Source organism: Bufo gargarizans, chromosome 9 (assembly GCF_014858855.1).
Source record: "Bufo gargarizans isolate SCDJY-AF-19 chromosome 9, ASM1485885v1, whole genome shotgun sequence".
Lineage (NCBI taxonomy): Eukaryota > Metazoa > Chordata > Amphibia > Anura > Bufonidae > Bufo > Bufo gargarizans.
The window spans coordinates 22,741,741-22,769,421 of NC_058088.1; the positions used below are offsets into that span (position 1 = coordinate 22,741,741).

The 27,681-nt window shown below is 40.6% G+C and overlaps 1 protein-coding gene across 2 annotated transcripts in view; it reads left to right on the plus strand.

Moving 5' to 3' along the window:
* Window positions 1-27,681, plus strand: part of GABBR1 (gamma-aminobutyric acid type B receptor subunit 1) — a 122,826-nt gene that overhangs the window by 62,973 nt on the left and 32,172 nt on the right. For both annotated transcript variants that reach the window (XM_044306091.1, XM_044306092.1), the window contains 12 exons: window positions 7,238-7,398; window positions 8,178-8,312; window positions 11,119-11,289; window positions 12,092-12,193; window positions 12,475-12,540; window positions 12,863-13,054; window positions 13,144-13,386; window positions 14,619-14,682; window positions 15,780-15,857; window positions 16,209-16,359; window positions 17,494-17,626; window positions 17,896-18,012. In XM_044306091.1, the coding sequence (XP_044162026.1) occupies window positions 7,238-7,398; window positions 8,178-8,312; window positions 11,119-11,289; window positions 12,092-12,193; window positions 12,475-12,540; window positions 12,863-13,054; window positions 13,144-13,386; window positions 14,619-14,682; window positions 15,780-15,857; window positions 16,209-16,359; window positions 17,494-17,626; window positions 17,896-18,012 (1,613 nt within the window). The remainder of the gene's footprint in view (window positions 1-7,237; window positions 7,399-8,177; window positions 8,313-11,118; window positions 11,290-12,091; window positions 12,194-12,474; window positions 12,541-12,862; window positions 13,055-13,143; window positions 13,387-14,618; window positions 14,683-15,779; window positions 15,858-16,208; window positions 16,360-17,493; window positions 17,627-17,895; window positions 18,013-27,681) is intronic.

Here is a 27,681-nt window from a genome sequence, read left to right on the forward strand (position 1 = left end):
CAAGAATATAACTACTATAATACTGCTCCTATGTACAAGAATATAACTACTATAATACTGCTCCTATGTACAAGAATATAACTACTATAATACTGCTCCTATGTACAAGAATATAACTACTATAATACTGCTCCTATGTACAAGAATATAACTACTATAATACTGCTCCTATGTACAAGAATATAACTACTATAATACTGCTCCTATGTACAAGAATATAACTACTATAATACGCTCCTATGTACAAGAATATAACTACTATAATACTGCTCCTATGTACAAGAATATAACTACTATAATACTGCTCCTATGTACAAGAATATAACTACTATAATACTGCTCCTATGTACAAGAATATAACTACTATAATACTGCTCCTATGTACAAGAATATACTACTATAATACTGCTCCTATGTACAAGAATATAACTACTATAATACTGCTCCTATGTACAAGATATAACTACTATAATACTGCTCCTATGTACAAGAATATAACTACTATAATACTGCTCCTATGTACAAGAATATAACTACTATAATACTGCTCCTATGTACAAGAATATAACTACTATAATACTGCTCCTATGTACAAGAATATAACTACTATAATACTGCTCCTATGTACAAGAATATAACTACTATAATACTGCCTCCTATGTACAAGAATATAACTACTATAATACTGCTCCTATGTACAAGAATATAACTACTATAATACTGCTCCTATGTACAAGAATATAACTACTATAATACTGCCTCCTATGTACAAGAATATAACTACTATAATACTGCTCCTATGTACAAGAATATAACTACTATAATACTGCTCCTATGTACAAGAATATAACTACTATAATACTGCTCCTATGTACAAGAATATAACTACTATAATACTGCTCCTATGTACAAGAATATAACTACTATAATACTGCTCCTATGTACAAGAATATAACTACTATAATACTGCTCCTATGTACAAGAATATAACTACTATAATACTGCTCCTATGTACAAGAATATAACTACTATAATACTGCTCCTATGTACAAGAATATAACTACTATAATACTGCTCCTATGTACAAGAATATAACTACTATAATACTGCCCTTATGTACAAGAATAACTACTATAATACTGCTCCTATGTACAAGAATATAACTACTATAATACTGCTCCTATGTACAAGAATATAACTACTATAATACTGCTTCCTATGTACAAGAATATAACTACTATAATACTGCTCCTATGTACAAGAATATAACTACTATAATACTGTCTCTATGTACAAGAATATAACTACTATAATACTGCTCCTATGTACAAGAATATAACTACTATAATACTGCTCCTATGTACAAGAATATAACTACTATAATACTGCTCCTATGTACAAGAATATAACTACTATAATACTGCTCCTTATGTACAAGAATATAACTACCTCCTATGTACAAGAATATAACTACTATAATACTGCTCCTATGTACAAGAATATAACTACTATAATACTGCTCCTATGTACAAGAATATAACTACTATAATACTGCTCCTATGTACAAGAATATAACTACTATAATACTGCTCCTATGTACAAGAATATAACTACTATAATACTGCTCCTATGTACAAGAATATAACTACTATAATACTGCTCCTATGTACAAGAATATAACTACTATAATACTGCTCCTATGTACAAGAATATAACTACTATAATACTGCTCCTATGTACAAGAATATAACTACTATAATACTGCTCCTATGTACAAGAATATAACTACTATAATACTGCTCCTATGTACAAGAATATAACTACTATAATACTGCTCCTATGTACAAGAATATAACTACTATAATACTGCTCCTATGTACAAGAATATAACTACTATAATACTGCTCCTATGTACAAGAATATAACTACTATAATACTGCTCCTATGTACAAGAATATAACTACTATAATACTGCTCCTATGTACAAGAATATAACTACTATAATACTGCTCCTATGTACAAGAATATAACTACTATAATACTGTAACCTATGTACAAGAATATAACTACTATAATACTGCTCCTATGTACAAGAATATAACTACTATAATACTGCTCCTATGTACAAGAATATAACTACTATAATACTGCTCCTATGTACAAGAATATAACTACTATAATACTGCCTCCTATGTACAAGAATATAACTACTATAATACTGCTCCTATGTACAAGAATATAACTACTATAATACTGCTCCTATGTACAAGAATATAACTACTATAATACTGCTCCTATGTACAAGAATATAACTACTATAATACTGCTCCTATGTACAAGAATATAACTACTATAATACTGCTCCTATGTACAAGAATATAACTACTATAATACTGCTCCTATGTACAAGAATATAACTACTATAATACTGCTCCTATGTACAAGAATATAACTACTATAATACTGCTCCTATGTACAAGAATATAACTACTATAATACTGCTCCTATGTACAAGAATATAACTACTATAATACTGCTCCTATGTACAAGAATATAACTACTATAATACTGCTCCTATGTACAAGAATATAACTACTATAATACTGCCTCCTATGTACAAGAATATAACTACTATAATACTGCTCCTATGTACAAGAATATACTACTATAATACTGCTCCTATGTACAAGAATATAATACTATAATACTGCTCCTATGTACAAGAATATAACTACTATAATACTGTCCTATGTACAAGAATATAACTACTATAATACTGCTCCTATGTACAAGAATATAACTACTATAATACTGCTCCTATGTACAAGAATATAACTACTATAATACTGCTCCTATGTACAAGAATATAACTACTATAATACTGCTCCTATGTACAAGAATATAACTACTATAATACTGCTCCTATGTACAAGAATATAACTACTATAATACTGCTCCTATGTACAAGAATATAACTACTATAATACTGCTCCTATGTACAAGAATATAACTACTATAATACTGCTCCTATGTACAAGAATATAACTACTATAATACTGCTCCTATGTACAAGAATATAACTACTATAATACTGTGTCTTATGTACAAGAATATAACTACTATAATACTGCTCCTATGTACAAGAATATATCTACTATAATACTGTGTCTTATGTACAAGAATAGAACTATATAATACTGCTCCTGTGTATAAGAATATATCTACTATAGTACTGCTCCTATGTACAAGAATATAACTACTATAATACTGCTCCTATGTACAAGAATATAACTACTATAATACTGCTCTTATGTACAAGAATATAACTACTATAATACTCCTCCTATGTACAAGAATATAACTACTATAATACTGTGTCTTATGTACAAGAATATAACTACTATAATACTGCTCCTATGTACAAGAATATAACTACTATAATACTGTGTCTTATGTACAAGAATATAACTACTATAATACTGCCCCTATGTACAAGAATAGAACTATATAATACTGCTCCTATGTATAAGAATATATCTACTATAATACTGCTCCTATATACAAGAATATAACTACTATAATACTGCTCCTATGTACAAGAATAGAACTACTATAATACTGCTCCTATATACAAGAATATAACTACTATAATACTGTTCCTATGTACAAGAATATAACTACTATAATACTTCCCCTATGTACAAGAATATAACTACTATAATACTGCTACTATGTACAAGAATATAACTACTATAATACTGCCTCCTATGTACAAGAATATAACTACTATAATACTGCTCCTATGTACAAGAATATAACTACTATAATACTGCTCATATATACAAGAATATAACTACTATAATACTTCCCCTATGTACAATAATATAAGTACTATAATACTTCCCCTTTCGATATAAATATTAGCTTGAAGAAGTAGAAGAATTTCGTATTTTAAAGGAATTGCTTCTCATGATTTGAGTAATCTAGTGATTTGTAGACACTGGAATTAGCCCTCCAACAATTACAGTGCCAGCCATATATTTCACTGGATGTTGCAGTGGTCAAGACTTTGAGGCGTCCAGGGAGGTTCCTGTATGGGAGTAGTAGTAGTCCTTCTCCTGTCTTGTCGGTCTTGTGGATACTTCCTCTGAATGATATCAGACATGGACACATCAGGCTCTTTTCTTTAATGTCCCGGCAGGATTTGTAGAACTTGTGTTGTCCATCTTGTAGACACCCTCTGGTCATCCTTCTTTTCCTCGCCACTTTCTCATCTTGCCTCAGTAACACGTCTTCTCCCCGTGTACAGAGATTGTGGAAGATTCTGCAAAAATCCCTTTGACCTAAATACAAATTGAATGAAGGAGAAAGATTGGGAGGGGACAAACATGTATGGGGAGCAGATACTTCCAGACTCCTTCGCTTCTTTAATCTGCTGTATCTTTGCCCTTGTTCTTGGCTTTTACTTGCCTCTTCTTGTGGTTACCCACAATTCCAGACCCTTCCCCACCCTGGACTCCTTCTTTGAGTAACACCCAGATCTCTGCAGTCTTATACGCTCCGACCTCCCTTTGTCATCATCTTCTTCAATCATATAAACTATTTACTGACATCTGGTATTTTCCCCTGACACGTTGGTCCTACATAGAAAACAAGGAGCTGACATTAGCCTCATGGATTTTAATTAAAGGAGAGGGATTTTCTGAACTTTCAAGATGATGACTAACTCCTTGCAAAATCTTATTACTAGTGCTAGCATTCTTCCTCTGTTCTTTTTTTCATCCTTTTTCTCCTTCCATTTTTTTGTTCTCCTATTTCTTTCTTTTCATCTTCATTCACTTTGTCATCGTTTCCCTCTTGTTATCATCCATCTTCCTCTTCTTCCCTTTCCTACTCGCTGTCTTTTTAGCTCCTTTTTTTTCCATTTTCCTCTTCTCCTCATTTATCCACGTCTTCGCCATCTTCTCCATTTTTTACTTTCTGCATCTTTCTCTTCTCTTCCTTTACTCCTCCATCTTCTTCTTTTTCTTCTACCTCTTCTTCTGTGTTTTCTTCTTCCTTTTCTTAATCATCTTTGCCATCAGTTTTATCTTCATCCTCCGCCTTCTTATTCTTCATATTCTTCCTATTTCTCTCCACCAGCTTCTTATTATTTCTCCACTTCTTCACCCTATTGTTTTTCTTCTTTTTTTTCCTCCTTCCTTCCCCTTTTCCCCTTTTTCTTCCCATTCCACCTCTTCTTTTGCCTTTTGATCATCACCACCATCATGTTTACATCCACATCCGATTGCTCTGTGGCTCCTTCTTTCTCTTTTCTTTTTCTTCATGATCTTCTCCTTCCACATCTTTACCATATTTTCCTTCTTCCGCTTTTTCTTCTTTCTCTTCTTCTTCATCATTTCTTTGCTCTCTTTCTCCCTCCTAAATTTTTCTTTCTTCATCTACTTCTCCTTCCACCTCTTCTTTTGTATACCCTTCATCATTATCACCATCGTGTTTTTATCCACATCGAATTTTCCTCGGCTTCCTCTTTCTCTTTTTTCACCTTCTTCTCCTTCCACATCTTTACCATCTTGCCCTCTTTCCTCTTTTTCTCCTTTCTCTTCTTCTTCATCGTTTCTTTGCTTTCTCCCTCCTCATTTTTTCCTTCTTCATCTTCATGTTCCCTCTCACTGCTCATTATTTCCTTCTTCATCTTCTTCTTCTGTTTACTCTTCCTCTTTATCATCATTGGTTTCTTCCGAGTTTCTTCCTATTCCTCCCCTATCTTTTTATTATTCAGTGATACCATGTTGGTTTCAACGCACAGTGACTATATGAATAGTGTTCTTCCAGCACGCTCATTCATCTACTGGGGTCTTCAGCCGTCTCAATGCCCCATTCATGATATTGAGAGGCAGCACAATCCTGCTCCTTCAATGGATCTGATGACTCCAGAGTCTTATAGAATGTTGTTTGTGAATGGTGGGCACAATAAAATTGCATTTCAAGTGCTGGAGTGTGTGGAAGGTAATATCGTCCCTCAGTGTCTTGGATCTTGGAGATCTGTGGTGTGAAGTCAAGTAGAGAAGGTTCTTCTGTATCTCTTGAAGGACCTCCTTGGTTCTCATGCAAGGATGTTTCTAGGATATAACTTATGTTTAGTGTCTCATTAGGTTTCTCTTTATGTGTCGTTTTATGGGTTCTCCTCAGTGTCTTGAGGCTCTGTCTAGGCTATGAGGGTCTTCTGGCTTATTACATTCACACTTCTTCAGCAGTTCCCAGATTTTCAGAACATTTTGTTTTGGACTTTTGTCTAAGATGTAGCAAAGCTGAGTTTGTGTTTTGGCACAACAAATCAATATGTTTATAAGAAAATGTCACCATTAGGACTATGTACAACCGATAAGCATACAGGGTTAACTTAGCCTGGAAAGATGTTAAAATGAACATAAGATGCAGTCGCAAAGATTTGGTCGACCGATTAGACCTCCTACATCTGTTTCTATGTATGTTTTGCTACTTGTGCTTGGATGGTATGGCTCTCATCACCTGCTATGTGCTTGTCACCCCTGTCCTGTATCCATTGCTCTGCTCCGATCATGGCCCCCTCCTCTCTCCCCCCTCTCTCTCATTTCCCATTCTCTTTGTAATCCCTCGCTCCCTTCGGCGTGGGTGACATCATTGTGTCTCCTCCTCCTGCTCCCTCTCTCCATCTCTCTGTCGTTCTCCAGACTGCAGAATTAAATCAGGAATCGTGCAGATGCTGCGGCGCTCTCCTGCCACATCCATGGGCGATCTCGCTGCACTGACTCTGCCTGTCTAATTTAGTCACTGGCTGTCTCTCTGGATTCCTATTTTCCTATTCACCGATCCCAATCATTCCTTGCTCTACATTGCTCTACCCTGGCAGTCTAATTGCACTCTCTTGTGCCTGTCGGTCTTATCGTTCCACCTGTTCTCTCTGCGTCCTGTTGATCTTTGTGTTTTACAGTTTTTGCCATCTGTTTAATATTTTTTTTGTGTGTTTGGCTTGCACTCTCCTGTCCCCGTCACTTGCACTCTCGCACCTTTTAACCCTCTCGCACTTCTTTCTCCTGTATCTACGTGTACGATGTCTCCCCCTATACCCAGTCTCTTAGGCCTCCTGTTACCCCAGTTCTCCCCACTCCCCCAATGATGATGTCTGCCACACTGGCCATGTCTCTGTCTCTCTGTGTGCCTGTGCTGACTCTCTTGCTGTGTGATGCGGTCTCAGGTAAGAAAGCCTTGCACGTGGGCGCTCTCTTCCCCATGAGTGGGGGATGGCCTGGGGGACAGGCCTGTCACCCATCCGCACAGATGGCCCTGGAAGATGTCAACAACAGAAGGGACATATTGCCGGAATACGAACTTAAACTTATTCACCATGACAGCCAGGTGAGTGCTGGTAAAGGGGTGGTGGTGGTGGCACAATAGCGTTACTCCGAGGGGTTCGGGGGTACAACACCTGTGTATTACACCTGTTCTGGAATTTGGTCATCCTGGCAGGTAGCGAGTGACAGTGGTGAACCCTGACTATTCCTGGAGATAATGCAAGGGACACTTATGATGTAGACCGTCAGTAGAACACAAAACGGCCAAAACCAACGTGAGAGGGAAGTAAAAGAGATAGAATAAAAGATGCAAAAATATAAGTGAGAGGGGTGAAGAAGAAAAAGTGCAGCAGCAAGAGCAAATGAGGAGGAGGAGGAGAGAGTGACAGGACGAGAGACAGCAGGGGAAAAGTGAGAGACAGCCTTGGCAGGAGACAGGAAAGTGAGACCACCACAGGGGTGCCCGGACACTGCCTGTGTGACCTTTACTAAGACTATCTCTGAGGGGGAGAGAGAGAGCGCAGGGGGTGCAGCCAGGCTCTCTCACAGGATTACCCCCTGCGCTCTCATTATTCCACTCAGCTCTCTCACTGTTACCACGGCAACGGAGGAAAGGGTAAAATATTCCAGAGAAGAAAGATAGACCGAGAGACTGAGAGAGAGAGAGAGGAATGAGCAGAGAGGGGGGAGAGAAAGAGACAGATGGGGAGAAATGCAGAGCAGGAGATAGAGGGCAGCAGGAGAGGGGGAGAGGACTCTCATCATCTACCTGTACTTTCTATCACTTGTAGGGTCAGTCAGGGCTTGTTTCCTGACCATGTTATTCTGCTCTGTCCTCTCCAGTGTGACCCCGGCCAGGCAACGCGCCACCTGTATGAGCTGCTGTATAATGACCCTATTAAGATTATGCTGATGCCAGGGTGCAGCAGTGTCTCCACTCTGGTGGCCGAAGCAGCCCGCATGTGGCATCTCATTGTGGTGAGGAGCCGCCTTCGGTCTCTACCATCTGTCTTGCTATGTTTGCTTTTCTTATCGTTGTTCTTCTTTTTGTAAGTCTTGTTTCTTCAACTTTCTTGTTGGCTTCTTCTTCCGTCCCACATTCCTCTACTTCTCCACTTCTGTCCATCTTCACTTCTGCACTTTTTCCCATCTTCAATGACCTGCTGTGTTAGTCTTACTTCTTCCTCTCATCTTCCTATAATCCTTTGGTTCCTCTATTCTCCTTATTGTGTTCCTCTTTTTCTCTGCTTTCTTCCTCGTCCTTATCTAATTTGCCTTTCTCTTTCCTTTGTTCATTCTTCATTTAGTTGTTATTCTTGTGCCCCTAATGACCGTGTGTAACCTGCTCCTCTTCCATCATTAGCTTCACCTGCACTGAGCCAACATCACTTAACCTTCATCATCTTTCACTATTTTTATTATGTTTTTTCCTACTCAACCACTTGTTTCTTCATCTACTTTGTTATTCATGTTTTTACCCCACTTACTTTTCTTCCTTCCTTCGTCTTTCTTTCTTTCTTTCCACACGCCTTCTTTTTTCTTATTTTTTTCCCCTTTTCTCTGATTCTTCTTTTCTTTTACGCTTCTTCACTCTCTTCTCTAATCCTTCCTTCCTACCTTCTTACCTGCCTTTTGCCTATCTACCGCACATCTTCTTTTTCTCTTTCTTGCCTTTTGCTTCTGTTGTCCCTTTCTTCCACCTTCCCATTCTCATTTTCCTTCCACCTGCCTTCTCCCTTTTTCTTGTTTTGCTGTCTACTTTGTTTTTTTATGTTCCCTTCCTTCCTTATATTTTTCTCTTTTCCTTTATTCTTTTTTTCTTTGCTTTATTCCTTAATTTTTTTCTTTTTTACTACCCCTTCCCCTTCCTGTTTATGTCCTTCTTTCCCTGTTGTCCTCTCTCCTCTCATATGGTTCACACCTCCTTCTACCTTTCTTTGTCTTCTTTGTGCTCCTGTTACTTCTACTGTACTTTCTTCATATCTTCTGCTTTAGTACTATCCAGCATAATATTTTTATCCACCCACCACCATTTGGCCCTGATGTTTACTTTCAGCCCTGTACACACAGTACCTCTTCTCTCCTTTTCCTCCATTACTCACTGACTTACTTTCACCATTCTTACTTGCCTTTCTTGCTTTCTTCATCAATCTTGAGTTTTATCTTTTTGTAATGTCCCCTTACCCTCAGTCATAGAATCCCAATTCCAAAAAAGTTGGGACACTTTGTAAAATGTAAATAAATGTAAATAAAAACAGAATTCAATGATTTTGAGATCGTTAGACCCATATTTTATTCACAATAAAAGGTCATCAGATGTTGTAAGAGATATTTTACCATTTCATACAAAAAATTAACACATTTAGAACTTGATGGCAGCAACAGTTGGGACAGGTCCATGTCCACCAATGTGAAGCATCTGTTCAACTTTTAATAACAGTCTGTAAGCGTCTTGGAAGTGAGGAGACCAATGGCTGGAGTTTTGGGAGAGGCATGTTGTCCCATGTCTGATGTAGGATTCTCACTGCTCAACAGTTGTGGGTCTTCTTTACCAGATTTTTCATTTCGTGTAGACGGCAGGCGACCAGTTCAGCACCTGGACTCTTCTTCTGTGAAGCGATGCTGTGCTGAATGGAATATGTGGTTTTACATTGTCTTGTTGAAATATACAAGGCCTTCCCTGAAAGAGACATCTGGATAGGAGCATATGCTGTTTTAAAACCTCTATATACTGTTCAGCATTGATAGTGCCTTTCCAGCTGTGTAAGTTGCCCATGCAATAGGCACTAATGCAGCCCCATAGCATCAGAGATGCAGGCTTTTGAACTGTGCGCCAACTCAAGCTGGATGGTCCCTCTCCTCTTGAGTCCTCAGGCACATTGTCCATGTTTTTTATTCATCTGACTACACAACAGTTTTCCATTTTGCCTCTGTTCCTCTTTTCCATTTGTATTTTAAATATAATTTGGCCCAGAGAAGGCCGTGGTGTTTCTGGTTTGTGTTGGCATATGGCTTTTTCTTTGCATGATACAGCTTTAATTTGCATTTGTGGATTGCATAGGGAATTGTGTTCACAATGATTTCTGGAAATGTTCCTGAGCCCATGCAGTGATTTCCAGTACAGAATCAACTTGTTTTTAATGCAATGCTGCCTGAGGGTTCTTAGATCACAAGCATCCAGTATTGGCCGTTGGCCTTGTCCCCTGCGCCAATGCATTTCTATAGAAACTATGATGATATGTGCTGTAGGTGATTCGAAATTCAAAGTATTCGCAATTTTATGGCCAGGAACTTTTTTATTGAAATTTTTAGTCACAGTTTTTCTCAGATTAGTGAACCTCGGCACATCTTTGCTTCTGAGAGACTGCCTCTCTAACATGCTCTTTTTGTACCCAGTCATGTGGCTTTGTTGCAAATTGCGCCTCCAGCTGTTTTTTTTATTATTAGTGCCACTTACTTTTCCAGCCTTATGTTGCCCCTGTTCCATCTTATTTGAGATGCGTTGCTGCCAGCAAGTTCTAAATTAGTTTTTTTTTTTTTCACGAAATGGTAAAATATCTCACTTTTAACATCGGATATGTGCTTTATGATCTACTGCGAATAAAATGTGGGTCTATGAGACTTGCAGATCACTGCATTCTGTTTTACATAACGTCCCAACTTTTCTGGAATTGGGGTTGTAAAACATATCTCCATCATTCCAAATTTCAATATTTGTCCTAATACATTGACGATCTCTCGTGACTGTACCTGTTTTCATAGAAGTTATCTCCTCGCCCTCCAGCTTTCTTACGGCTCCAGTTCACCTGCGCTCTCAAACCGTCAAAGATTTCCAACCTTCTTCCGCACACATCCATCAGCAACTTTGCACAATCCTACCAGGGTCCAACTTTTCAAAAAGTGGGGATGGACTAAGATTGCAACCATTCAGCAGACCACTGAGGTCTTTACTTCTGTGAGTGAAGATGACCAAAAATATCAAATCATCTGAATACATCAATATGTAGCCCAAGAATTCCCCACAAAAATGGCTTCAACAGTATTTTATTTTGGCAGCCAGCTTTCTGAAAATCTGACAGAAATGTTGTTTCCTGTACCTCCTGGTCAGGAACGCTTTATGTTTATATTATATAGGCTGTTGCTGTAGTACCAAAATTACATATACACCATTGTCCCAGCTCAGGCTAGCTGCATTAACCTTCCCTATGGGTGGTAAACACCTACTCAAGGACCCAGCTCTCCACAAGCACCATTAGCAACTGGCTGAGGGTCTATTATATCTAAAAGACCTTTGCTTTTCTATCATTATGGACAGGGTTGTGTTATTTTTTTTTCATTAGACTTTTCATTTCATTAAGTCTAATTGTCTGAGGCCATTGATGACAGGGAAGGCATGCACCTTAATGACATTGTCCGTCCAATAGAAAATAGGATTACATGTAAAGTTATATTAAATTCTCTCAAGGTATGACTATGTCATATGAAATTCCATGAACATGTTATTAAAAGATAATTAAGTCTGAATCATTTGGGCACTAAAGGGTTTCTAGACCTGATGGAAGTATCGGTAGATCTCGAAGGCTTTAAAATTAGGTGAGCGGATATCACAATGGCTGTTGTACAATATCATCCAGCTCATTACCATCTTAATAATCCAGGTCTGCTCCTGAATAAAAGTCCCACAGCTCCCCATAATTATAGGATGTGTTTCACCTTTTACTAGGCCTCGCTGATTAATTCCTTTCCTTTCCATCTAGACACTGGATGACCTGGAAGAACGAGTGAAAGAAGCCGGCATTGAAATCACGTTCCGCCAGAGCTTCTTCTCTGACCCAACCGTTCCTGTGAAAAATCTCAAGGTATTTACTAATGTCATCTTGAATGTCACTTGGAAAATTCCTACTGGTAGGAATTAAAACTGATTGAATGTGCTGTTCTTCCCAAGAGACTCTCCTTTGGTCAATGGGTAGAACTGCATTATGGTGATTGACTTTTTACATGGTCAATAAAGATCACTAAACGACAGTGCTCAACCCTGTTCCCTATGACAGTCTCTCCTCGCTTTCCCTCATTGCTATCTCTGCTCTCGTTTTTGTCCAATATTCGCCTCCTCTCTCATTATTCTTATCTTATTTTTCAGAGACAAGATGCTAGAATAATCGTTGGATTATTCTACGAAACCGAGGCACGGAAGGTCTTTTGTGAGGTAAAATTAGACAGTCCTTATTTCCTGTGATGTGCTTGCCTTGGTTATTCTTGAAACTATTCGTTTTTAATCTCTTAATATGGTTGCACTTTGCCACCTTCTTGTCTATCAAGGTTTTCAGTTATTGTTTCACAAATCCTGCCCGGCTGCATTGTTATGTAGAGTACATTCCAATCCCTATTCTATTTTCAGTCTTCTCCTTATCTCTCAAATTCTTTAGATTTTGTACATGATTCAATTTTCTCTTCTCAAGTTGCTCTCACCCAACCATATCCTTCTTATAATTACTGTTAATTGCTGAAAAAATGTCTCCGTCCATCAGGTCTACAAAGAGCGTCTCTTTGGTAAAAAGTATGCCTGGTTTCTGATTGGTTGGTACGCCGATAACTGGTTCAAGACTCCAGACCCATCTATAAACTGCACTGTGGAGGAGATGACTCGGGCCGTTGAGGGCCATGTAACGACAGAAATAGTCATGTTAAACCCTGAAAACACACGTGGTATCTCCAATATGGTAACTATAGCCTCTGTATACCTTTGTGTTGCCCCTTTACTTAACTTCAATCTTATTCAACACAAGTGTTATCTTTTTTTTACTTGTAGACATCCCAGGAGTTTATGGAGAAGCTTCAAAAACGTCTTGGCAAGGATCCAGAGGGTGTTGGAGGTCTACAGGAAGCTCCTCTTGCCTATGATGCTATCTGGGCACTTGCACTTGCCCTCAACAAGACAGCTTATGAGTTATCAAAGAAAGGATTACGTCTAGAAGACTTCAACTATAACAATGATAACATCAGCCGAGAAATCTACAAGGCCATGAATTCATCTTCCTTTGACGGTGTTTCAGTGAGTCTCCTCTATTCAACATTGTCTTTTTGATTTATTTTGAGGGCTTCGTTATCCCATGAGCGGTGTTATCTTCCTCCTCGCTTATTTTTTTGGTTCCATCGTGTTTTTTTGACAGCTAGTTTCTTGTCAGATAAAAAATATCTCCTTCATAGGTATTGAAGATCTGCTTTATGGTTGATCAGTTGACTTTGTCAATGAAATCTGAATTGTCAGCTTTTTGAAAAATGTAATTTCATGGTGTACATGGTGCCCATATTGGTTTCACGTTACAATAGGCAGCTAATGAATTTGCAGCATATATTCAGGCTCCTATGGTGAAGTTAATGTGCCAATATTCTCCATAGGAATCCATGGCTCTATTGACTTCTATGAGGCCACACTGACTTCACAACCAACAATTTTTGTATTTCTTCTTGTTAACAGTACCCTTAGGTATATTGGTGCCCTTTTTCTAGGATCTCCAAGCGATGGTTTGTGGGATGCATCCATGCATGTTATCCATAATCTATAGAAGAGACCTAAACAAAATTTGGTCCAGAATTAAACCCTCAGAGGTGGACTTAGACTGCCTAGGGCCCCTTGTTCAGCTATGTTGGTATTGACCAGCTGAATATGACGTAATCAGGCTTTGGGTAGAGGCCCACTTTGCTAAGCAGAAGGTAGGAACAATCGGTCCCTTCAGGTGCTAGATCCTTTGGCATTGTCAATTTGCCTGTCAAGTTACATCAAATTCCCTTTTGTTTAAACCAAGCAAAAATTGTTTTCTCCTGGATCATTTTCTGTGCACATTGTATAGTGCTAGAAAAAACAAAACAAAAACATACCGTGTGGTACACTTTTTTTTTTTTTTTTTTTACAATAGGCGATGTACACAATGTATTCCTATACAATGGAATACGTTGGAACCTTCCATGGGAGGTAAACATCGGGCATAGAAGTGGTAGATCATTGTGTGTAGAGGCCTGCACACAAGGCTACTTATTCTTCATAGAAATTCCATGATGGATGGATCAATACGTCAGAAAAGCTGCATGTTCTAGGTTATTGATCTGTTTTTTACACCATGCATTTACCGACCGCCTGAATATGCCTTGGAATAATTCATTTCTGTGCCGTGCGGCGCTGCTGATCTCTGCGAAAACAGTTGATTGTGGAGCTGATCCTATAAACCAGGCTGACATCCTTCTGGCACCGTAACCCCTTCATCTTCTACATCCTTCTCCATCCAGGGTCACGTGGTCTTTGACGCCAGTGGATCTCGTATGGCCTGGACACTCATAGAACAGCTGCAAGGTATGTGACGGTGGCCATAGGTGTCACTATCATTAGTAAGAACCAACCCTAAAATGATAGGATGGCCTGGCGGGAGAATATGTCCGCCTTACTGGTGGAGGGAAAGGTTGGAGGATTCTGTGAGGTCTTGTATAGGCTGTTGTGATGGAGTGCACCTCATTCCTCCTCATCAGATTTCCTGAATCTTCCTTAAACTCAAGATGGTATAGGCATACACCGGCACAGGTTTGGTGTCGCTTATGCAAAAAATTCAATTTTTTTAAAGTCTTTTTTACCCCTAACATTTTTATGAGGGTCTGGTTGCAGATATCAGCCAACATGCTTCCGTCATCAGCACTCAACGAGACATCAACCCGTCTTCAGATATTTTCATCCTAACATACAGGCTCATATTCACAGCAAGCAGATTTTCTACCCCATGTCATGCTCATGCGCCACTGACACATGTGTAAGGCTCTTACAGTGTATCTCACAGTTGTCAAGATCCTGTTTGCAGTCATTGAATGGAAATCTCATTTACTTCCAGTGGGTAAAAATCTTTCCTGGCCGTGTGAGGCTCACTCAAGTTAACGACTCGTTAGCTGCACCGTTAGCTTAGGTCTACATGAGTCAGATTTCTGCCGTTAACATCCACAGCGGAGGACGGTAGCAGACGTTACTTATACGTATCTTGTGGAAATCCTCATTGAAATTCACAGCATTTTGCACAATATGAATTTTGCCAGATAGCTTTTACAGCAGAAAAAATCCACTATGTATGGACCAACCCTTATTTATAATGACCTCTGCACCTATGGAAATAAACCATCTAGACTCCCAATGGAAGACAGCAAGCAGAGATCTTGACAACTGGGAGATGCTGATATACAAAGTATATTAGAATTTATTGTACTATGAATAAGCTCTATTTGCAGAAACCAGAATGCCCCTGTGAGGGTCTACTGTGAGTTTTTTCGGGCCTGGCTTTTTATTTTTATAATGGGCGACTATAGGACCGTACTCCGTTTCAGTGGTGGGAGCAAATCCGATGCTGGTTTATGCATGTGCATTACTGGTATCCTAGAGAAGATTCACTATTATGACACTTACATCCATAGGTGGCCTTTACAAGAAGATTGGTTATTACGACAGCACCAAGGACAACCTCTCCTGGTATAACAACGACAAGTGGATAGGTGAGTGCGGTCACACCTTTCGTCTGACAGCTATTCCTCCCGACCTCCCCATCGAGGGCCAAGATTGTGTGTGTTTTCAATAGAGGGAGGGAAATCGTGAGAAGTTTCAAGTCTCCTCTGGTGGTGGCTCATTAAAGGATTGGGCATGAGGAGACAGCTACACATTAGATGGTCGGTCGTACATTCACCGGAAGATTTGGCCGACATTCCTCTAATGTGTGTGGCCCCTCCTCCTTCGAGTCTTACTTTCCCACCTGGGATTATTTTCGTCCCACTATCTTCACCACATCATGTTCTCACCGCTCATCCGCCTCGTCTTTCTCTCTCACGTTCTCTTTCCGTCGTCTTTAGGTGGTTCTCCTCCTGCCGATCACACCAAGGTGATCATCACTTTCCGATATGTCTCTCAGAAACTCTTCATTTCTGTCTCCGTTCTTGCTGGGCTTGGGATACTCTTGGGATTTGTCTGTCTGTCCTTCAACATCTACAATAGTCATGTGAGGTGAGTCGGGCGTAGAGTCAGACGTTTACCCACAACCCGATTTAAAGGGGTTGTCCAGGATTAGAAACACTAGAAAATCACTTTAAGAAGGTGTGTCCCCATAACAAGGTCTTCTACAGGAGCATGGCCTGGAGGCACCACATGCAATTCCTAGGGTCCTGGTCTAGTCCACACTAGTGGAAGACCTATGGTTAAAGGGGTTGTCCAGAATTAGAAAAACATGACTTCTTTCTTCCAGAAACAGCGCCGCACCTGCTGACTGATATTGCAGCTCTGCTTTAGTGATATAAATGGAGCTGAGCTGTAATACCACACACAACCTGCAGACAGGTGTGACACTGTTTATTTAAGAAATCAGCCATGTTTTTAAATTCTGGACAGCCGCTTTAACCATAGGCCTTCCCCTAGTGGGGTTAGACCAGAAACCTAGGAGATGCCTCCAGGCCATGTGGACCTTGTTATGCCGGCACATAATTTTGTGATATGCACGCCCCCTACACCCCTTAAAGGTATTTTCCACATTTATATAAATAAAATTTAATCACTTAATGATGAAAAGTTCAGCAAATTTCTATTATATTGTAAGTAACAATTCCTCAAGATTTTCAAGATCCCTGCTTGCTTTATGTGAACGAGTACATTCTTGTTTGCATCCAGAGACTGAAAACCCCCTCCTGTCCCAATGCTTCTCGGGTTTGCTGCATCAGTATCCAATCTAGTTGTGTGATATGATATCTCGTAAAGATGGGTGACAAGTGACTTGCATATGTTTAGGGCTTGTTGCAGAATATCATCTCTGTTTGCAGTCATGAAATGGAAACCTTCACAGTGCAAATCTGCTTTGTTATGTAGTAGTATGGGAGCAGCAGGTACCTGGTGTGTATCTTGCCATTTAGGACTGTAGGAAAGCTGGGTGACATTCCCCATTTGAGGATGTAGCAGAGCCATTTACATAGGACTGCAGTTCAAATTCTATACTTACCGCTATGCACAAATAAAACATAGAGTTAGATAACAATTTCAGCACTGTTACATCTGTATAGTTATTCTTTGTATTTTACTGTAGGGAGGCACGCTCTTTATGTGATTGACAGGTCTGTGGAGTCTCATGTGGCGTCTGTCGCTTTCCTGCAGGTACATCCAGAACTCCCAGCCCCATCTGAACGACGTGACTGCGGCAGGGTGCATCCTGGCTCTCGCCGCCGTCTTCCCCCTTGGTCTCGATGGACGTCACATTGAGACGTGGCACTTCCCTTTGGTCTGTCAGGTAAGAAGATACAGTGAATGGGATGAGGAACGAGAGGATGCATGGGGCGCTGCTTATCTCCATGCAAATTGTCCAAATCTTCATAATTATAGCAAAGAAGTGAGCGGGAAAGTACTTGAGTCATGGGAAAGCTGTCAGAGCTCCTACCCAGCTTTCCTCATTCCCTGATTAAGCATGCTGGGAGTTGTCTAAAAAAAAAAAGACGCTGTATACCTCCAGTTGGCAGACCTCTTATTTAGCCTCCTTGACCTTCGCCATCTTCCTCGCAGGCCCGTCTGTGGCTCCTGGGTCTTGGATTCAGCCTCGCTTACGGCAGCATGTTCACCAAGATCTGGTGGATCCATACGGCTTTCACTAAGAAGGACGACAAAAAGGAGAGAAGGAAGGTAAGGAAAAATGATGTCGTCATATGTATGTCGGGGAGCTGGGGCAGACTATGGTGTTCTTTATAAGCTTCTCATAAAGTATAAACTAAGGTCAAAATAACAATCTGCACAGTTTCATAGCAATTTGGACTCTAGGTGGCGCCGTATTATTGATACCTGTATCTAAATACTGTAAGACGTTACTTCCATGTCTTCTATCCTCTCTTGTTAAGCTGGGTGTCAAAATATAGTGGTTGATTGGCATCTTTGTGTGTTAGCGGGCAGTTTTTCACTATTTTTTTTAACGCTTCCACGAGTCGGATATAATACCGCTAATAATTAATGACACACATGAAGGGCGACACGTTGGCTAATTTTAATTGCATGCTGGTTCTTAATGATGGGCTTGCTGGCAATTATGCTAAATGCATAGAAAATTGATGTAATTTGTCGGCCGGCTGGAAGACGTGTGACCGTGGGGAGGTTATTATTTTATTATATGCAGCCTGTATGGAGGATTCACCTGGCGGGGGCTCTACGGCTTACAATAATGTTTAGTGTTATTCTCTGTTAATATCGTAGGCCGGGCTCCCTCGGTTGAGCATGGTCTGGCAAAAGTTGCATCTCCTGCCGAGTCAAAATGAAAGGAAACCTTAAAAAACACCCCTGTGGACAGTAATGGTGGAGTCTTTCTCAGTAAGAAAGCAGTTGCGTCCAGGAGTGGTCCATCTTGCAAGCATTTCTTAGATGTTGACAGGCTTTCATCTTTTGGCAAGGATCCTGAGAGGTCATGATGAAGAAGAAACGATTTTGTAAATATTCATTGTTCCCACACTTTCTGATTACATCATCGTTTTTTTTTTTTTTGTAGGTTAATTGTTTGTTTGCCATTTAGGTCGAGTGAATTTGACAATTCTTGATACAATTGCCTTGTAGGCATCTGGTTATCCTCTGGAGAACTTCACGTTTCTTTAAAAAAAAGTATATTGTTTTTGGCAATGTTTCAGCTTGTGCGATCAAAGCGGCGGCATGTGTTTACTTATTAATGAGATAATGCATCGCTTACAATAAATTATAATTATATTACAAGTCTGTGGCAAGCTCCGTGATCATATCAGTGATGTGAGGAAATGAATAACATAGCCGGGAGAAGATAGTTTGGTGTCAAAAGTAAAACCTTTATCCATTTTTCTTTCAGCATCCTGTTGTCTAGTTCCTCAGTCCTGAATCCCAGTAGTTTTGGTGTCTACTGATTGATTTAATGTCCCATTTACCAGTGTCCAGTAAATTGGTGCCTGATTCCTTTATGGCCACTTGTTTGGAGGCCCAGATTCTGGAGGACCAGGTTCCTCAGTCCATGGTGCCCAGGGGTTTAATGTCTAGTTTCCCATTCACTGGTACCTCAGTTTTCTGGCATTCTGCAAGCACAGAAACTAGTGACATAAACCTATGACCAACAGTGAAAGGACTTTTAAGCCAATTTACATCAGGGACTGGGCATCTAGAGCACCTTGATATCAGTGAATTGGTGTGCCATTCCCTGTTATCCAGAAGTTTAGTGACTAAACTCTGGAATCCACATGTTTAGCTCTCCATTTTCTGGTATTCATTGACTTGGAAGGCTTTGCCCTGTTGTTGACCAGTGCGATGTCCCATTTCCTTGAGTACAATGTAACCCAATCCCTGGGGTTTATTGACTTGGAAGGTCTTACACTGGTATTCCCTGGTTTGTTTCCTAATGTCATGGTGTTCAATGATTTGGTGGACCAATCCCTGGTTTTCATTAGCTCAGAAGGCATTCCTCTGGTGTTCACCAGTTTGGTACTCCATTTCCTAGTGTCCAGTGGTTTCCTTGTCCAATCCTTTTTGTTCATTGGCTTGGAAAGCCTTACCTTGGTATTGTCTGGTTAAGTACCTAATTTCATGGTGTCCAGTGGTTTGTCCCTGGTTTTCACATGTTCAAACGGTGTTCCTCTGATGTTCACCAGTTTGGTACTCCATTTCATAGTGTCAAGTGGCTTAATGGCCCAATTCCTGGGGTTTGTTGACTTGGAAAGCGTTACCCTGGTATTCTCTCGTTTGGGTCCTTATTTCCTAGTGTCTAATAGTGTGTGGGCCCAATCCCTAGTTTTTATTGGCACAGAAGGTGTTCCTCTGGTTTTCACCTGTTTGGTACCCCATTTCCTGGTGTCGAATGTGACTCAATCCCTGGGGTTTATTGACTTGGAAGGCCTTACCCAGTTATTCTCTGGTTTGGTCTCTAATTTCATGGTGACACAATCCCTGGTTTCCTTTGGCTCAAAAAGCCTCAACCTAGTTTTCACCAGTTTGATACTCCATTTCCTAGTGTCCAGTGACTTGGTGACCCAATCCTTTTTGTTCATTAGCTTGGAAGGCCTTACCCTGGTTTGATCCTCCAGTAAATAATTTAATTGCTCCCTTAAATAGTAAGCAAGGATGGACCAGCTTCTGAAGGCAGCAACTTATTTTTTTTATGATTAGCAGGAAAACTGTATGGTATTTGGCACAGAGTATAATGTTCATACACATGCCATTACCATGATTTTCCTGCTCCTGACCACTGGTTTCAGTAGCTCATTGTATAAGTGATGGTGTGTCATAAATTTTTGCCTTTTGCTTCTATAGTACTCGTTATATTGCTGTATTTGCATATTGTTTTACATTTTATGTCCTACATGTGTTGGTATGAGATATCCCAAAGGGTTCTCTCCCACATGCCAAAAAATACTGGAAAGTTAATCGACTTCATATAAATTGCCTTTTCCACAGCACAATCTGGGAGAATTCAATTGTAAGCTTCAGTGAACCAGAGCCCATAAATTCTCAGCACGAGACTGCCGACCTTATAGAAATAAGAGAACTTCATAATAATTATAATAATAATAATAATATTAGCTGATGAAGCGGCCTCCCTCTCTCATTACATGCAGAAGGCAGTCATGGAGAAGCGGTTCTGTCTGCAACAAGGCATCTCCTGTGGAGAATCAGTGGAGCAGACCATGTCAGCACATCCTGGTGAAATGGAAATAGTGGTGGTGGGGGAGGCTGGGGCGCAGGGTAGTAGATGAATGTCTTTGGTCAGAAGTACAATAAGAGGAAAAATGGGTGGATGAGAGGGCGTAGGGTTGTAGATGAACGCCTTTGGTCAGAAGAACAATAAGAGGAAAATGGGAGGATGATGGGGCGTAGGGTTGTAGATGAATGCTTAGGTCAGAAGGGCAATAAGAGGGAAATGGGTGGATGAGGGGGTGTAGGGTTGTAGATGAATGCCTTTGGCCAGAAGAACAATAAGAGGAAAATGGGAGCGTGAGGGGGCGTATGGCCGTAGATGAACGCCTTTGGCCAGAAGAACAATAAGAGGAAAAAAAGTGGATGAGGGGGCGTAAGATTGTAGATGAACACCTTTCGTCAGAAGAACAATAAGAGGAAAATGGGTGGATGAGGGGGCGTAGGGTTGTAAATGAATGCCTTTGGTCAGAAGGGCAATAAGAGGGAAATGGGTGGATGAGGGGGTGTAGGGTTGTAGATGAACGCCTTTGGTCAGAAGAACAATAAGAGGAAAATGGGTGGATGAGGGGGCGTAGGGTCGTAGATGAACGCCTTTGGTCAGAAGAACAATAAGAGGAAAATGAGTGGATGAGGGGGCGTAGGGTTGTAGATGAATGCCTTTCGTCAGAAGACCAATAAGAGGAAAATGGGTGGATGAGGGGGCGTAGGGTTGTAAATGAATGCCTTTGGTCAGAAGGGCAATAAGAGGGAAATGGGTGGATGAGGGGGCGTAGGGTTGTAGATGAATGCCTTTGGTCAGAAGAACAATAAGAGGAAAATGGGTGGATGAGGGGGCGTAGGGTTGTAGATGAATGCCTTTGGTCAGAAGAACAATAAGAGGAATATGGGTGGATGAGGGGGCGTAGGGTTGTAGATGAATGCCTTTGATCAGAAGGGCAATAAAAGGGAAAAATAACAATACAGTCAGATTTAGAAGACAGAAGTCGATGGGTTCAGGTTTCTATCAGCCGATGTAATTACAGTCAGCCATCTTGGAGTCTATGATAAGTTGTCTTTGGACAACCAGTCACCCACCTACATACAAGTGTAACAAACGTTTCCCATGTCCTACTGCTGGGTTAGTTTTGTGTATGTTACCCCCACTGTCATATACATGTGTGTTCTGTAAAAAAAAAACATCCATATTTGTTACGGATGATGTTGCAGATAGCTGGAAGTTATGAATAAACGTCTGACTGGCTTGATCCCAAACTAAGGAGCATATAGGTGACCCCTATAAAACCCTAAGAGCTCACCCTGACTGCTAAGCACATACAAGGGTCTCAAAGGTAGACGATTGTATGCCCACGTACCTAAGACTGTGTGACACCTGAAAACCCTATAATAATGAGGGGACACGACCACCGGCTCCCTGCACTTCAGAATCAAGCCATTAAGGAAACACAATACATTAAAGGACTTATCTGAACAAGCAGCAGCAGAAGCCTCCAGCAGTGAACACTTCAATCCAGGAAGTAGTATAAACCGCAAAGTGAGGCAGTATGGGAATATAAAGGAAAGAGGATTAGTCTAAATAGGTGACACCTAGGTGAAGGAAATGAGATGAGAAAGTGAAACCAAAACAAATAACATCATGCAAGAGGTAGAGAAGGATGTCTGTCAGACCTTCTCACAGAACTGGCTGTGACAATATTATGGGCAACATCCATGGTCCATGACAATACACCTGTAATATGGAATGCATTATAATCCATTGTCACCAATATTTGGTATCTTTTCATAGGGACTGGCTTATTAAGGGGTGTGGTCTCGGGGGTGTGGCTTATTAAGGGATGGTAGTTGGGGGGTGGTTTATTAAGGGATGGCTTTGTTGGGGGCGTGGCTTGCAGTAGAGCAAGGTTTGCCAGAACATACATATTTTGTCCTGAATATTCCCTGCATATTGTTCTCATCATAGGAGCCTTACAGTTAGGGCAGAAAAAAAAGAGGGACTGACCACAGACACCATTTACTATTAAAGGGGTTTTCCAGGAGTAAAAGGCTATTTACACCTTTGGAAGCAATTTTTTTATGATTGTATTTTGCTCATTTTTGGGTAAAAATAATTTTTTAATTGGCCTTTTTAAAAAAAAAAATAATATTGAGCTGCGTGACTGGTACTTTCACTTTGTAGGAACAGTGAAAAAGAGAAAAAAGGAGGAGGTTAATCAAGTCTCTGGGGAAAAGTTTGAAACATCCTTTATTTTTTTCCTACCACGTTTAATACAACGTAAGGCCTCTTTTACACGACTGTTTATTATTCCGTTTACGGGCTGTTTTTTGCGTTCCGTATACGAGGGTCACGTTCCGTGGCTACATTCAAGTCAATGGGTCCGCAAAAAAAAGGAACACATACGGAAATGCATCCATGTGTCTTCCGTGTCCATTTCGTTTTTGCAGAACCATCTATTGAAAATGTTATGCCCAGCCCAATTTTTTGTATGTAATTACTGTATCCTGTATATGCCAAACGGAAAAACGGAACAGAAACGGAAACTCAACGAAAACGGAACAACGGATCCCTGAAAAACGGACCGCAAAACACTAAAAAAGCCATACGGTCGCGTGAAAGAGGCCTAAGTGAGTATTTTCTCCTTCATCCTGAGAATCACAGTGAGTGGCGCTCCTTCTTTACCTACTTTTTTTGTAGTCATAAAAAAAACGCCTGGCGAATCATCATTTCACCATGATTATCTGTCTATATTTTCATAACTTTCACTCTGTGCCCATCCTCTAATAAATCTACTAATAGTGCTGAGAGGTCATAAACAGTAAAATAGGAACTGATCTATTATAAGTGTTTATAATGTCAGAGAGCAAAGATAAGGAGCACGTCAGCTCCTGGTCTGACGAAAAGACAGAAAATCCAGCGGCTGCTACTAGAGCATCTCAGCTCTGTACAGAAAAAAGGACTCAGTTTTTGTAATAAAGAACAATTGAAAAAAAATATTTTTAGCTCAAAATAAGTACAATTCTATAATAAAAAACAAATGCCCCCAAAGGAGTACATAGCCTTTAAATATTGATGAATTATCCTCCCAGCAACCACTGCCGATCAGATGTTCGACAAGGAAGAGGCTGAAGATTATCTGAGCACCGTGGCCCCGTAGATGTCCAGTAATGTCACGTCTATTTGTCACACCTTTGTGCAGCTCAGTCCCATTCAAGTGAATGGGATCGAGCTGTAATACCAAGCACAGCCAGTACACAATGTATGGCACCATGCCTGGTATAGTATGAAAAGGCCACAATGCTCGTACGAATTCCGCTTCAAACAGCTGATCAGTGGGGAGTCTTCCACCAATCAGATATTGATGACCTGTCCTGAGGAAAGGTCATCAATATTTAACTCCCAGAAAACCCCTTTAAATTTACAGTTTTTATTAAGTCTGGGTAACCCCTTTAAACCTGAACAGACCAAGAATTATTTCAGACCCCAATTTTCAAAGTCCAGACCAGACCGCAATGTTCAGACCCCAGACAAGACCCTTAAATGACTTCAGTCCCCAGATCAGAAACCTTTTAATTACTCACCTTTCGTGGATCCTCTTCTTCAGGTCAGGCTCCGGTCACTGCAGCCGATGACTTCTTGACACAAGCTAGCGTCAGGATGTCATTTGCAGCAGCAACTGGATCCAAAGAGGAGTTGGACCCTGTAGAGGAGGAATCGAGAGCAAGGATAGGTCAGCATTACTATTGAGCATTGCCTAGAAAAAAAAACCTGCTGCTCCCCCCAAAATTAGGGGTATAATGCCGGGAAGAAAAATTTGCTGGGGTTGCCCTTAAAAATGAGGACAGTCCCAGACAATTTGGGATTATTGGCAAGTATGAGAATTCATAACCACAAAAAAAACCTCTGTGTGAAATTGACGGTCCATACATTACTGTGGGCGTTGTAGAGATCCATAATATGGCGGTGTGCATGAGGCCTTTAAGGGATACATCCTATGGATTAGATCATTACGTACGAAGGAAAAGCAAGACTGGAAGGAGCAATTACACTCTCTCAAGGGCCTCTGAAGTCCTGTAACATGCTGCTCTATCCACCCTGATCCCTAAAGAACAAAGCTTCCTATGGAGTCGAGCGCTAAAGGAGTATGTCATGTGACCCAGCTCGGAGACAGGGGCGCTATTTATAGTCCCCTAATTGGCACTTTGGGGGGCCTCTATCTAGAAAGGTTATCATCCAAAGGTAAAAAAAATGATGGAATTTTTTCCCCCTTTAAGATGGAGCTGTGCGACCCCAAGGAATTCCCGAGGATCAATATGGCCACGAACAAACTCCTTTTCCCGCAGTAACATCTTATCTGTAGAGTTAACGACAGCGCCAGTATATTCCTGTAAATAATTGGAGTCGCCCTTTAAATATCATCTCCCCTTCCCTGAGTGTTAGGGAGCATATCTCTTTTCTTGGATCTAGGTGGTACTGACAGGCATGGCGAGATGAGGATGACAAGAGGAATCAGACTACTGAGGCAAATTGAGAAGGGGGGGGGTTCGCTGGTTGGCAGCGAGCTATATTTTCCTTTTGCATCGTGTTTCCATGGTAACAGACAGCAACGCAATGCAGAAGCTTCACACGTGCATCTGTATCCCCCTCCTCCCCCCAGCCCCCTCCTCTCCTCATCCTCATGATCACACGTCGGGATATATAGATTGAGAATCATTAGCATCACACCTCATCATGGGGACGGATTGCGGAGGAATTGACAGCGATCAGACTTAATATAGAAGAACAATTCGTGGAGATGGAGTTTGACAAATAACAGCTGGTTGCGGCACTCGGCGTCTGCTACACTGGCATCATCTGATCTCGTGTCTGTCCCCTCTGGCCATACTGTACATTCAGGGACCTCATGTCTCTCCATCTTCTCTTATCTCTGTCCAATTTCTTCCATTCCTCCCGCAGTACATTCAGGAGCAGCCGTAACGATCTGCTGCCTCCGCCTCGGAGGGGATCGGGAAGAGTGGGGGGGGGGGGGGGCGCTGCGCTAGGTTTCTGGGCTATTATTACCCATCTATGAAACAGTTTGCTGAGCTCTTGGTTTCTATTGAATCCTTTTTATGCTGCGGCATCTGCCATGATCTTTACAACTGATATGTTTTGGCACAGTGGGAAAGACCGAGAAAACTAATTACTGGTAATCAGCGGCTTAATTGTTATAGAGTGTGTGCCTGCCCCTTTAAATATTTAGTGAAGTGCAATCCCAAGCCCAAGTGATATTAACAACTGAAGATGCAGTAAATATTCCTCATTTATTTTCATTAATTTATTTCTTATTTCTGTATGGTGCTCCCATCATGCCTCCGCTGCTGTAAAGATTGTATATTCTCTTTAGCACAGAGGAAATATATCTTGTGCTCAATAGCGCCCCCTGCTAAGTAATGAAATTTGTATGAGCTGCCAATAAACTCGTGGGAAGGGAATTGTATCTGCTCTGAAAACATTTCTCAATATCTGTCCATCTCCCTGAGAAAATAAGCTGAATATATTTTCCTTGCCAGTACTGGCTACTAGAATAATGCAATGCCATCCATGGAAATAAATAGAATAGAAATGATGTAATTCTGCCTCCTGTGAACAAGAATATAACTACTATAATACTGCTCCTATGTACAAGAATATAACTGCTATAATACTGCTCCTATGTATAAGAATATAACTACTATAATGATCTTTTTATTTAAAAACAGGCAACAAAATATTACAATACACTTACTATAAAATCATAGAAAAGAATAAATATAAAGTGACATCACTTTCATAATACACATCACAACGCATTATACAATTACTGACACATGGATGTTCCTCCAGTACATGTTATTGCGGTTATTTTTCAGGTCTTTCTTATATATCATCTTCAGACTTTCCAGGATATTATATAAGATGTTATCACAGGTCAGGAGCTCTCTGTTGATGACCAGGCAGCACCGCGCACACCACAGATGGTACATGGTCACCACATTCACTACATACAGGGAACTTCTGCTGTATTGTCTGAGATCTGGGGGGAAGTCTCCATACAAGAGCTGATTATACGGCTGTCCCACTAGATGTGGTAACTGAAGGGACCGTGACACGGCCTCCCATACCTGGACACTGAACGGACAGTCCAGCAGAAGATGCTCCATGGTCTCCAGTACCTGACGGCATTGCTCTCTAGGGCAGGATCTATCTGGCACATTTCTACACTTTAGATTGTCCCTGACATACATTTTACCATGAAATGCCAGCCATGACGCATCCTTCATGTGAGCGGGGACTCTGGGGTCCTCCAGGATTTTCAGCCTGTTTTACATCCAGGTTCGGGGCGTTCCTCAGCTGAATATGGGCACTAAACTGAGACATCAGCAGGTTCTTATACATCTCTTTCCTACTGAGCTGCTTTACTTCACCATATAAGATTTTCCATTTAATAATCTTACTAATTGCTTGTACCGCATACCAGGAAACGTTATTCTTAATGCGCCCCGAGATCCTCTTAATGGGGTCACCTACCGACCACACAGACACAAACTGCTGGATCTGGTTCTTAAACAGCTTCAGCTCTGAACTCTTACAAAATGAGAAATTCCTCATCAGAAACATTAAGTTAAAGAAGAGCTCTGGGCAGGGCA